The following is a 14,624-nucleotide window of genomic DNA, read 5'->3' on the forward strand; positions in this document are numbered from 1 at the left end:
TAATCAATGTACGCGTAGTGCAGCGACCTTTGTTTGGTTTTAGCTTGATATGTCACCTCTGTATCTATTATCAGTTTATCTTTACATCCTCGTGCTCCTTTGCAGCAGCCATTTTGTTCTTCATTTATAATTTCGTTCTGTGTTGTATGTGTCATTAATTTCTGTGTAATGACTGAAGTTAATATTTTGTAGATTGTTGGTAGGCATGTTATGGGGCGATATTTTGCTGGGTTTGCTGTGTCTGCTTGATCTTTAGGTTTCAGATAAGTTATTCCTTGTGTAAGTGTATCAGGGACTGTGTATGGGTTTGCAATGTAATTGTTAAATAGTTTAGTTAGATGTGAATGTGTTGAGGTGAACTTTTTTAGCCATAAATTTGCTATTTTATCATTTCCAGCGGCTTTCTAATTGTGCGCAGAATTAATTGCTCAGGTGACTTTATGTTGCAAAATTATCACATCAGGCATTTGTGATATCATCTTGTATGAGTCTGTTTCTGCTTGTATCCACCGAGCATGTCTGTTATGTTGTACCCGGTTTGACCATATGTTGCTCCAGAAGTGTTCCATGTCTGTTATGTTTGGTGGATTGTCTATTTTAATGTGTGTGTTATCTATTGTCTGGTAAAATTTCTTTTGGTTTGTGTTGAATGTTTGGTTTTGTTTCCTTCTATTTTCACTTTTTTTGTATCTTCTGAGTCGTTTGGCTAATGCTTGTAATTTCTGCTTCTTTTCGTCTAATGGCTCTATTGCTTCTTGTTGTGAGATTTTACCTAACCTTTTCCGTTTTTTGTCTGATATTTCATTTCTTATAAATTGTGTTAGCTGTCCGATGTCTTTCCTCAGTTTTTCTATTCTGATCTGTAGCCTGTGTTGCCATGCTGGTTTTGTGGGTTTCTTCTGTGTGTTGGTTGATTCTGATCTCTGCCTAGTGTGTATATTTAGTGTAGTGAGTGCTCCTACATAAACCAGTAGTTGTAACTCTTCCATAGTTGTATTTTCATTTATTTTGTTGTGTATGATTGTGTTGATAGTTGTTATTGTTGTTTCGACTTGTGTGTTATTTGGTGGTCTATGCAAGAATGGTCTAACGTCTGTATTTGTATCTTTGTATTCTATATATGTCAACTGAAATTTTTCTTCTATATCTAACATGTGTGTCACTTCATGTTCTATTTGTGCTTGTTCTGGTGACTGTCTTAAGATTTCGTTTTCCTCTGTTTAATTGACGCATGTGGTTCTTTGTTTGTTTGCTCTGGGATGTTTGAGTCCATTACTGTATTTTCTTCTTTTTCTGATTGCACATTATTTTGTTCCAGTATTTGTTGCACTTGTTGTTTGATGTTTTCTAATTCTGACTGGGGTATCCTGTTATTTTTGATTATTACACGGATCTGATCAGCTAGTCGTTGTTCTGTTAAAAATTTTAATTCTGGGTATCTGGTAATAAATGTTGTGTATACTTGTGATCTGTATCCAGTTGTGTTGGCTCGTAAGTTTGTTGCTTCGTAATAACAGAATATGAGGTGTCGGTTAACTTCATGTGACCATCTCATTGTTATTATTATTATTATTATTATTATTCCTTGGTCCAGTGTCCATACTCATCGATCCAATTTGGTCTCTAGTGGCTTCACATTGATACGAAGGGCTTGTATCGAGCTGAAGATCATGGTGTAAATAGGTCGAACACACACTGAATGCTACGCTACTGGATTGTTGTCTATTTGACTTGAGCTTAGGTGAGTCACGGAGATACGGGCTCACTAGTTTGTCCTGTGGATAAGCGTCGACGGGAAACCTGCAATGCCATACAAACGCCGATAGCCGACCTCATTTGCTGTGGTTACAGTCACCCCCTGCCGCCGCCCCCCCCCCTCTCTCTCTCTCTCTCTCTGTCTCTCTCTCTCTCTCTCTCTCTCTCTCTCTCTCTCTCTCTCTCTCTCTCTCTCTCTCTCTCTCTTTTTCTCTCCCCCCCCCCCCCTCCCTCGCCCCAGACCACGTGATGAGAGTTCTGTGAGCCTCTGACTTGGTTCCTTAACCAGGCAGGGGTAAAATGTCACCCCAAAGACATTGGCAGCCGAATTCAGATAAAACATTGGAGTCGTATTTTAGCATCACATTCAGTTTTCCACACAGAACAGCGTGGTACTTCAGAACAACAAGGTCTGCACAATTCGTTTCAGTACGCAAACCATATTAACGTGGATTGGTGGATTTGAATCTGTTCTCCGTAAGCTTGGATATAGACACACCTATGCTGTATGCTGTATCCTCAAATTTAAGAGAACCATATACAAGATTTTTTGCAAACTGCTCCTCTAGATTGTACATCACAATATAAAACTTTGTAATCTTAGCATGTCTCTCCAGATTTATGAAGTCAAAGTCTATGGCATTGAAAGTTGTATAATGCGGCTGGAGATTTCATTATCTTTTTGGCCCTGTACCTGAATAAATGGATGATTCACATCTATTTTCGCAGAGTCAATACTACGGGCAGATGTCGTCTGTCTTGTCAAACGAGTCGTGGTGTATTCTCTCCTGTTGGTCTTCATGGCTCGCGGTATTAGTATCTCAAAATGATTCCCTGTGTGCCTGGACACTTGGAATGAGATAATGTGTATCATAATTTGTATATTTGCTACGAGTGTTAGTCTTAATACTCGCGCAAGATGCTCTGGCATCATTATTCATTCCGCGAATTACTTTTATGCGAAAGATGAAATTCCGATAAACAATCTCTACCTTGGTATCAATTTCATGACAATCAGGTGTCTATAGTATTGCTAAATGCTGCTTCACCCTTTTTTAAATGATTTTAAGAAAACAGAGAAAGGAGTAAATCTTAACGAAAATCGTGTACCAACTTTTCTTTAGTTTATGCTTTTATCTTTGTTTGTGACCATCTCTAAAGTAGGCCCTAAGTTCTCATGCTAATGTAATTGAAATTACTTGTGTGGTTTTGAATTTCAGCTTAAAAAACCTTTCAAATTATTTAATCCCGTTTCGTCACGTTTGTTTTATCTTAATGCTTGGGCGTAAAGTGAACATAATACTGCTGTTGCGCAGTAAACTGCAGCATGGTCATCTAACTGCATTCTTTACTCACTTTTTGAGTTTTGGCAAGCAGTTACAGTAATTTTAAGTGCGCGTGATTTCTTTCAGGTACATGCAAGTCCAGTGACTTATTCTAGGTATCAACACAGAACGCAGCAGAGCAGACCAGCATTTACGTTACTGATTTACTACTTTGTCATAAACGACCACCGGTAAACAGAAGCATGTAAGTCGTATGTAAAAATTAAGTCATCCAGACTGTTTGAATGCCATGATTTCTTCAATACTGGTCTATATTAACTGACAGACATAAATACTTAGCTCGTCTTGTTCCCACTGCAGCACTTTACATTTGAAATGTGCAGCATCACTTGTTCATACTCAGCTTCATATGATCCGAAGTAGTACTGCATAACGTCGACAGCAAACATCGTTTTTGTACTTCACGCTCATAATCTTATTAGATGGAAAATGAAGTAATGAAAAATCTCTCTGATTATTCGAACTTTTTGAACTTTCTATCAGCCTTCACCAGACGATGTGTGTTACATCGAAGACGATTACAAATGAAGCAAGAGCCTATAACACAAAATGACAAATAAATGGGACCTGGCTAAACTGAAGTAACCAGAGGTTGCTGAGAGTTTCAGAGGGAGTATCACGCAACGCTGGACTCAAAACAGGGAATGTAATACAATATAATACGAATGGGTAGTTTTAAGAGATGAAATAGGAATGGCAGCAGCGGATCACGTAAGTAAAACAACAAGCTCAAGTAGTAATCCCTGGGTAACACAGGAGATAATGAATTTAACTGACGAAATGGAGAAAGTACAAAAATGCAGGAAGTGAAGCCGGTGGAAGAGACTACAATGTCTAATTTTTTAGACTGCCAGGATACGCAAAATAAGAAGGAATGGTTCAAATGGCTCTGAGCACTATGGGACTTAACATCTGTGGTCATCAGTCCCCTAGAACTTAGAACTACTTAAATCTAACTAACCTAAGGACATCACACACATCCATGCCCGAGGCAGGATTGGAACCTGCGACCGTAGCAGTCACGCGGTTCCCGACTGAGCGCCTAGAACCGCTAGACCACCGCGGCCAGCTAAGAAGGAATGGGTAGAGAACAAATGCAGGGATGTAGAAGCATACATAACTATTGGAAAGATACATACGGCCTTTAGGAAAAGTAAAGACGCGTAGGAGAAAAGTGAAGCAACTGTATAAATATTAAGAGTTGTGATGACAAGCCGGTCGCAGCAAAGAAAGAAAAGCTGGAAGGCGGAAGGAATATATAGAGGGCCTACATAAGGGAGCAAATTTGAGAACAACATTATAAAAACAGAAGACGAAGCAGTTTAAAATTAGATGGGATATATACTGCGAGAAGAGCTTGATAGAGCACTTAAAGACCTAACTGGAAACGTGGTCCCTGGAGTAGACGACATTCACTCAGAATTATTGAGATTCTTCAAAAAGCCAACCGTGACAGAACTATTCATTTGGTATGCTAGACATATGACGCAGGAGAAATGCCGTTGGACTTCAGAAAGTATATGGTGATTGCAAATCCGAAGAATGCAGTTGCTGATATGTGTGAATACTACCGAAACATCAGTTTAATAGGTCAGGACTAAAAAATTGACACGAATTATTTACAGAAGAATGGAAAAGCTGGTAGAAGCCGACTTAGGGGAAGATCATTTTGGGATCATAGAAAATGACTATGCGAAGCAATATTGGTCCTGCGACTTATCCTAGAAGTAGACTGAGAAAGGCAAACCTACGTTTACCGCTTCTGTAGATTCAGAGGCAGATTTTCCAAAGTGAACTGGACTACGCCCTCTGAAATTTTGCAGGTAGCAATGCTCCAATACAGGAACACAAATGTTATCTGCTACAGACACCAGACTGTAGTTGAAAGAATCGAAGGAGACAAAAGGGGAAACAGGGAGTGAGACTGTGGTGGTGATCTACCTCCAATGTTTTCTGTCTGTCTATTGATCAACATGTGAACGAAACCAAGTAGTCATTTCGAAAGGTAATTTAAAGTTCAAGTACAAAGAAATTAAAACCGAGCGAGGTGGCGCAGTGGTTAGCACACTGGACTCGCATTCGGGAGGACGACGGTTCAATCCCGTCTCCGGCCATCCTGATTTAGGTTTTCCGTGATTTCCCTAAATCGTTTCAGGCAAATGCCGGGACGGTTCCTTTGAAAGGGCACGGCCGATTTCCTTCCCAATTCTTCCCTAACCCGAGCTTGCGCTCCGTCTCTAATGACCTCGTTGTCGACGAGACGTTAAACACTACCCACCACCACCACCACAAAGAAATTAAAATTCTGCAAATTGCCGAAGATACTGTAAGTCTGTCACAGACAGCAAACTTCTTGGAAGACGGAATGGACAGTACCCTGAAAATATATTTTAAGATGAATTTCAATCAAATTAAAACAAGGATCAAGAAATTTGGCCGAATTAAATCGGGCGATACTGGGGGAATTAGATTAGGACACGAGAGACAAAGTAATAGATAATTTTCGGTATTTTGCCACCAGAATAACTGAGAGCCTAAGTAGATAGACTATAAAATGCAGACGGGCTATAGCAAGGTAAACATTTCCAAAAAAGAGGAATTAGTAAACAAATAACTGAAGTGTTTTGAAGTATTTTCTGAATGTAACTGTCTGGAGTGTAACCTTACACGGAAGGGAAACTTGGGCGACACGCAGAGAAAAGAAGCTTTTGAAATGTGGTGCTGAAAAAGAATAATTAGATGGGTAAATCGAAAAACAAATGAGGAACTGAACACAATTGCAGGGGAAAAGAATGGCACAGCTTCACTGAAAGAAGGGACTGGCTGAAACGATGCAGCCTGAAGTATCAGAGGATCGTCAATGTGTTAACCGCGGGAAGTGTGTCGGGTGAAAATGGCAAAGGAAGATCTAGGTATGAATACAGTAAACAGATTCAAATTCATGGAAGTTGCAACAGTTATTCAAAGATGAAGAGAATCGCGCAGGATAGAGCAGCTTGGAGAGCTGCATCAAGCCAGTCTTCCGACTGAGTACAACACAAGCCCTCTAAATACCCATAAGCTCGACTGGAAAGATTTGTATTTCGAACTACTTAAAAAAAAGCACTATTTCACTCATGGGAGCACAGCAACGATAACTTCAGTAACAGCGAGTAGTTCCTACTCGTAATGGAAACATTTTAAAAAGGCATCGTATGACAGTAGGTTGGCTTAAAAATTATTGTTGAACAACCTGTTACAACAACAATATTATTGTATTAGTAGAATATGAACTTTTTAGTTGATTATCAATTAGGACTGTACTCCACAGCAGTTTGTTCACGAAAGCTTCAATACGATATTGGAACCAAGCGCCCTTACCTGTAGCTCCGATGAGACAGGCACCCTCGACGACGGAGGCCCTGGAACAATATAAGGCAAGATATTCATCATCCAAATAATGGTGCTTGCACGTCAGAATCTATGAATTAATACAAGAATACACAATGACGGAAAAAAATCGCAAAACCAAAAAGTGATTAATGTACAGTACAGAAATGCAAGAATACACAATGACGGCAAAAAAGTTGTCTGCCCCTGCTCTTGACAATATTTAGGGCATACGATTACCTGAATGCATATGGAGATTAAGCAGGATGTATTCATTACTGATGATAAAGTGCCGCAACACAATGTGGCATGGACTCAATGTCTGAAGTACTACTGCAGGGAACTGACACCATGAATCCTGCAGGGCTGCCCATAAACCCGTAAGAGTACGAGGGGGTGGAGATCTCTTCGGAACACGTTGTAAGGCATCCCAGATATGCTCAATGATATTCATGTCTGGGAGTTTGGTGGCCAGCGGAAGTGTTAAACTTAGAAGTGTGTTCCTGGAGCCACTCTGTAGCAATTGGGGAATTGCCCAAGTCCGTCGGAATACACAATGGACATGAACGGATGCAAGTGATCAGACAGGATACCGTACTTAATTACGTGTCACTGGTCAGTCGTATCTAGACTTATCAGGGGTCCCATCACTCCAAATGCACACGTCCCACACCACCACAGACCATCCATCAGCTTGAACAGTCCCCTGCTGACATGTTGGGTCCATGGATTCATGAGATTGTCTCCTTCCCCCTACACGTCCATCCGCTCGATACAATTTTAAAAGAGACTCGTCCGATCAGTCAATATGTTTCCAGCCATCAACAATCCAATGTCGGTGTTCATGGGCCCAGACGAGGCATGAAGCTTTGTCACGCAGTCACCAAGGGCACATGAGTGGGACTTCGGTTTCGAAAGCCCATATCGATGAAGTTTCGTTAAATGGTTCGCACACTGACACTTGTTGATGGCCCAGCACTTCTATCACGATTCTCTTCAGTCATTGTTGGTCCCGTTCTTGCAGAATCTTTTTCCGGCCGCAGCTATGTCTGAGATTTGATGTTTTACCGGATTCCTGATATTCACGGTACACTTGTGTACTGGTAGTACGGGAAAATCTCCACTTCATTGCTGCCTCGGAGATTCTGTGTCCCGTCGCTCGTGCGCCGACTATAACACCACGTTCGAACTCATTTAAATCTTGATGTCCTGCCATTGTAGCAGCAGTAACCGATCTAACAACTGCGGCAGACACTTGTTGTCTTATATAGACGTTGCCGACAGCAGCGTCGTATTGTGCCTGTTTACGTATCTCTGTATTTGAATACGCATGCCTATACCAATTTCTTTGGCGCTTCAGTGTAAGATCACAAATTAATTCACTTTTCATTTCGTTTAAAGTTTAAGAAATCAATATGTGCTCGCGCACAGTATACAAAATATCAGGTGATTTCGAAAACCTAAACCTGTAAAGTACTTGTGAATACGAGTACTTGTTGGATTGAATCCGAGGAAAGCGGTAACGTCGTCTCGAAGAACTGTTGCGTCTAGTTTAGCATATCTCTCGTGTTCTTGAGTCGGCGCAAGGCTGCTGCACAAACAAGTGATTCTCAGATGTGGCAACAGCACAGCTGCATTGCTCTTTATGACGCAAGTAAAATGGCCTTGTTTCAGAGTTTGTCGACGAGTAACTACACAGAGGCTGAACGTAATACCAACGACGCAGTTTCTTTACTCGTGACCCTTGTCGAACTAGAACTATTTAATATAGGACTGTATCCCCGAGTGTGTTTTTAGACGTTCAGTGTTTCTGATGCCATAGCGCAAGACTTTTCGCAATCTTTTGCTTTCTATACGGCACCTCTATACCGCCATTGCTCCTGCATCTGTAATAAATCTATTGTAAAGGACGGTGTACGCTATTCAGCGTAGGTTAAGTACAACACGCATTGAAGTGCGTCGGAATGAAGATTAAGCTAAGCCCCAGGTTCATCATCACGAGGTATCCCATTTACACCGTAGTATTGTAGCAATAATGTACAGGAAACCAACCTGAAAGAGGGAAAGTTGACTATCAGAAACCACTCCTGTTCGTAGTCACCTAGAGCGTCGTCTCTTTCTACAACAATGGACGACAGTAGTGAACGTCAACGTCCAGGCAGTTTTTCTTACCAGTTTACTTGTTATGATCAAAACATCGATTAGGGTTTTTTTTTTTTGTACTTTGGTGAAAGTGTTCCCCTCTTTATGGAAATCGCCTCAGACAAACGCTGGTTTGCGTTTCTTCAAGACCTCAATCAATTCGCCGCCCCTCCTTCCCCCCTCCCCCCTCTTTTCTTGCCCAATGGCGCAAACGTTCTGCTCTAACGATCTCTACAACAACGGGAAGATAGTCTCTGCCACTGGCCTATTTGTAATATGTATTCATTTTCTTTTTTCTTTCGAAATTACCTCATGACAACTGTGTCGCCATAACACTACTCAAATTAGAAATGTATACTGAAAAATTCTCTAACAAGATTAGCCCACTGTCATACATATACGAGCAGTTGGCATGAAAATATAATTAACATATCGGAAAAACGAAATTACGTAATTAATTCCTATTGTTTTCGCAGATACATGTCTGCAGTCCTTGTACACGTGGAACTACTTGCGCCACAGTACCTTCCTACATCGGAAAAACAGCCATAACGAATGGAGCTGCCGATCTTAACTTTATCAATGTGTTGCGCCATTTGTTTTGAATGCTCTTGCGGTGTACTAATGTATTCTGTGACCATAAATTTCAGTGAGTTCTAGGACTGAAGACACGCACCTGCAAACAAGCAAGAAATTAATTACGGAACTTCATTTTTTCTATGTGATAACTGAAATTCCATGACTACCCGTCAAATAGAAAAAATAATAATAAAAAAGATGGACATTCATTGCAAACGCTCTCTCACTATGACGCCACGCACGGTAATGGCGTTTGATGACGGATCTTTAGAGCTTGAAAGATGATCTAATGGGGTATGGACAGAAGTGACTGTTCATGTACGACTGAAACTGAAATACAACGCCGAATTACAGTCTTGGCATGGCAATTATGTCATAAATATTTTCGTAAGTATAATACAACAGAGAATAAGACGTTTGATTTGTGAATTTTAATCCAACATACAAGTAATAAGTGTTCATCGCAATGCCAAGTCTCTAGGCTACAATAACGCGACGTGGGTGTCTCTGAACAGCCTGTAGTTACTTCCTCGCAGCTGGGTCGTGCAATCAGGGAGCTGTAATAAGATTAGGTTTCTTGTTAACTGGAGCCTGAGAGCAGCTGCGGAACGTCAATAGGTAGTTTTCATTATCGGAAAACTAAGTGCTTTACACAGAGCACAACTTACTACTTATAGAAGAGAGTGCATCAGAATCAATTGCTACGCGACGAGAACTTATAGATTATGGAACCTAGTTACTCTACAGAGATTCCATGTTAGACCATGTTAAAGAATAAACGTCTGTATGCTTGATACGCTCCGATTTGGCTACAAGATCTTTGGTCCCAAGAAAAATAAAAATGAACATATTTGAAGACAACTCCTGATGTTCAGTAACATACTTTTCAATATTAATTACAGAGCTATATTTTCCGTCTTAAGCGCTATACATTTCTTGCACTACGGTAAAGACATTCACAATGCTGTGGAGATACGATTACTTTCATGTAGGAAGATAGACAGCTGCACCATCACAGACTACCAGTAAGGATATGGCTGTCTGCTTCTCCTGTACTGATTATCTCTCTCAGCATGGCTGCTTGAATCACAAACAGGGTCGTTATGAAAAGGCCTGCCAAACCAGTACAGAGAGTGGACAAAATATGGAAATACCAAGCACAACACACTGCCATCCGGTGTAGGAAACCCGTTGGTATCCGAAACATCTTACAGTCGCCTCGGAATTGATAACTACAAGTCGTGTATAGTTTTTTCATGGTAACCTTATACCATTCTTCTTACAAAACAGTGACAAATTCAGATAGCGCTGATGGAGGTGGATAGCGATCACGTACCCTTCTCTCCAAAGCAGAACACGAAGGCAGAACACAATGTACACTATCATAAGTTGGAAACACTGTCAAAAACAACTCTCATCCGACCAAATTACTTTCTTCGGCTTCGGCACCACGTTATTTTGTTAGGGACGTTTGCATCACTGATGAGTGGTTTTCGAATTCCAGTTTGGCCTGCAGTTTCCTGCTTATGGAGGAGCTCCGTTCGTGTTCATGAACTGGCACTCGCTGAACAGATTAAATACACACATAAAGTTTTGCATCACTTCGGTTCCGGAACCTGTACAGAAAATTGCAGCAGAGATCAACATAAACATCATTTCCGCCCTTTTTATTGCTCATGAAAACCACACATTGCATGTTGTATTACCATATAGCGAGACCTTCAGAGGTGGTGGTCCAGATTGCTGTGCACACCGGTACCTCTAATACTCAGTAGCACGTCCTCTTGCACTGATGCATGCCTGTAGTCGTCGTGGCATACTATCCACAAGTTCATCAAGGCACTGTTGGTCCAGTTAGTCCCACTCCTCAACGGCGATTCGGCGTAGATCCCTCAGAGTGGTTGGTGGGTCACGTCGTCCATAAACAGCCCTTTTCAATTTAACCCAGGCACGTTTGATAGGGTTCATGTCTGGAGAACATGCTGTCCACTCTCGTTATCCTGAAGGAAGTCATTCACAACATGTGCACGATGGGGGCGCGATTTGTCGTCCATGAAGACGAATGCCTCTCCAATATGCTACCGATATGGTTGTACTATCAGTCGGAGGATGGCATTCACGTATCGTGCAGCCGTAACAGTGCCTTCCACGACCACCAGCGGCGTACGTCGGCCACACACAATGCCACACGAAAACAGCAGGGAACCTGCACCTTGCTGCACTCGCTGGACAGTGTGTCTAAGACGTTCAGCCTGATCGGGTTGCCTCCAAACACGTCTCCGACGATTGTCTGGTTGAAAGCATATGCGACACTCATCGGTGAAGAGAACGTGATGCCAATCCTGAGCGGTCCATTCGGCAAGTTTTTGGGCCCATCTACATCGCGCTGCATGGTGTCGTGGTTGCAAAGATGGACCTTGCCATGGACGTCGGGAGTGAAGTTGCGCATCATGCAGTCTATTTTGCGCACAGTTTGAGTCGTAATACGACGTCATGTGGCTACACGGAAAGCATTATACAACATAGTGGCGTTGCTGTCAGGGTTCCTCCAAGCCATAATCCGTAGGCAGCGGTCATCCACTGCAGTAGTAGCCCTTGGGCGGACTGAGCGAGGAATGTCATCGACAGTTCTGGTCTCTCTGTATCTCCTCCATGTCCGAACAACATCGCTTTGGTTCACTCCTAGGCGCCTGGACACTTCCCTTGTTGAGAGCCCTTCCTGGCACAAAGTAATAACGAGGACGCGATCGAACCGCGGTATTGACCGTCTAGGCATAGTTGAACTACAGACAACACGAGCCGTGTACCTTCTTTCTGTGAACTGACGAGCTGATCGGCTGTCTCTCCCCCCCCCCCCCCTCCCTGCGTGTAATAGGCGTACTCATGCATGGTTGTTTACGTCTTTAGGCGGGTTTAGTGACATCTCTGAACAGTCAAAGGGACTGTGTCTACGATCCAATATTCACAGACAACGTCTATCTTCAGGAGTTCTGGGAACCGGGGTGATGCAAAACTTTTTTTGATGTGTGTAAAATGAGAACAAAACACTAATTTATAACGTATGAAGCTCTGTTGCTTTAACAAATGACGTAAAAACAATGTAGCTCCCACTCGATAACCGACCGCCAAACACACCTGGGTATGGCCAGATATGCAAAGAGGATGAAGAGTCACATTACAAGACGAACCCTATAGAAAACAGTCTAATTCGCGGCTGAAAAGCGGTAACGTCTTTATTTTAGCATAGCCAGTACAAGGAAAAATCAAGTGAGTTAACACTGCCGTTACGACGCAAGGATCACATTGTAAACAAATGCAAGACATTATCCGATTATCATATATTAAATTGTATGTGGTTATCTGTATTACTTTTGGTGAATACCGGAGTAAATTCGACAAGAGGGCTGAAGTCGATCGTTCTCAAATTTTCGTCTAACTTAAGTAATAGTCTCTTCCTCTGTAAACCCCCCCCCCCAACTTTCTCTCTCTCTCTCTCTCTCTCTCTCTCTCTCTCTCTCTCTCTCTCACTCACACACACACACACACACACACACACACACACACACACACACACACACACACAGTCTTTGCAAACTTAAACAAAATTATACAAACTTTGTTATTTAAATGTTCATGCGGAAATTTCGAGTGGTGGATAATACTGTTTCGCTGTGAGAGAAGAATGAAGGGATGATATTGCAATACAATGAAACTGAGTACTGCACTTGATCTGGACCACGAACGATATTGGCCGCGTTCGTCAGTAAGCACTCAACGTAATCGGTTTTATGCCTGTTTCTGACACATTGCCTCATTTAATTACATGTTTGTGATACGTTTCACCTAGTACGTGAACTAAAGAAGACACGACGGGCACTTGCCTCCAAGCAAGATTGCCAGGTTAAGGTCGGCAGCAGAGTACGGTGGCAATGACATCGTTCACGTACGGACCTTGAAACTCGGTGAACCGAATCCAATTAAGCAGGGTCACGGTGGAATCGCGCCAGAAGGCGTTCCACTGCGCGGGTACGGCAGCCGTAAGGAAGAGCGGGCAGGAAACAGGTGTCGCTGCCACACACTTGGCTGCCCAGGATAACGCCGGCCGCTGTCGGAAGCCGGCGTCGCTGTCACACCCCCTACACGCGGGCTTTGGATAACGCAACGGCCCCGACCGACCAGTCAGTCGTGCAGCATGGCTCGGAACTTTAGCGGCACCGTCTGCACGCTTTCTCCAAATGAGACACAACAGCCACTCCTGTTTCTGAAATTACTAGCCTCTGCATCTGTCTATTTGTGGTACTTCCCAATGAGCACAAATAATGAGAGGAATGCGATCTGTATATTGTAGTACAAAAACAGTTTTTCTTTATATGTTTCGTAATTTCCGTATCGCCTTCACTGTGTGTTGACTTGATTCCTGAAAGTTTAAAACTATATAGTGGAGATAAAAGATCTTCGGCAGTCGCCCCGGGATCAGCATCAATCAGAAGCCCCGCCAGCATGTGGTAAGCCACATGGCCATGTGGAACTTTTTCCAAGACTACTATTAGGCGTATCACTATGTATGTCGTGTCTGCTCTTTCGGACGTGGCCGAAGGAACAGGCACCACAAGTACACAATTAAGGCGATGAAGGCCAATGATCCATTCAGTGCAGATGCACATCAAGCTCGAACTCTTCCGGGTATTAGTGAGATGCCCCGCGAGTAATGAGGCTGATGGGGGGCGGGGGCGCTCCATCAGTAGTGTGTGGTACATACTGAGATTTTCGGTCTGACGGGAGGCGTGCTAGGGTATAAGGTGCAGTTGTGGTGAAGACCGTATCTGGATGGTGCGATAGTCAGCACATCTGCCTAGTAAGTAGGAGAATCGGGTTCGAATCTCGGTCCGGCACAAATTTTAAACTTTCCCCACTGATATAAATCAATTTGATAGTAGCTAATGTCTTTAACCTTTGTGTTGCATCACTTACAACGCGTGCAAGCCTTATTATTTGCCTCCGCGTCGACAGTTTTATCGCTGGTTCGTCACACAGGCCATCGCGTCAAGGATTTCTGTCATCCATCCTATTCATAGGCAAGGCATCCTCTAGGAAGGGCGGTATCGTCAGCCTTCACAACATCCACCTGTTCGCTACAGACAATCCCCATGGTATGGTGGCAGCGAACCATCACCACCGGTTTAGCCTCATTGTGTGGGCAGCGATTTTTCACGGCCGCCTCGTGGGGTCATACATTCTTCTAGAATGCTTCACAGGCGAGGCATATCTGCACTTTCCGTATGTGGCTCTGCCTCCCTTTTTGGAAAACCTGTCTTTGGTGGTACAAAAGGTAATGTGACAGCTACCTGATGGTGCTACAGTTCACTGCTCTCTTGAGTGGGGGGCTAATACATTTTTACAGACAGAGCCTTCCCAGTTGCCTACCGTGTTTTC

General features: G+C 42.8%; 1 protein-coding gene across 3 annotated transcripts in view; it reads right to left on the reverse strand.

Moving 5' to 3' along the window:
- The window catches only part of LOC126480722 (protein spire), a 797,250-nt gene that overhangs the window by 687,939 nt on the left and 94,687 nt on the right, over window positions 1-14,624 (reverse strand). For all 3 annotated transcript variants that reach the window (XM_050103982.1, XM_050103983.1, XM_050103984.1), the window contains exon 2: window positions 6,462-6,502. In XM_050103982.1, coding sequence (XP_049959939.1) covers window positions 6,462-6,502 — 41 coding nt within the window. The remainder of the gene's footprint in view (window positions 1-6,461; window positions 6,503-14,624) is intronic.

This window comes from Schistocerca serialis, chromosome 5 (assembly GCF_023864345.2).
Source record: "Schistocerca serialis cubense isolate TAMUIC-IGC-003099 chromosome 5, iqSchSeri2.2, whole genome shotgun sequence".
NCBI lineage: Eukaryota > Metazoa > Arthropoda > Insecta > Orthoptera > Acrididae > Schistocerca > Schistocerca serialis.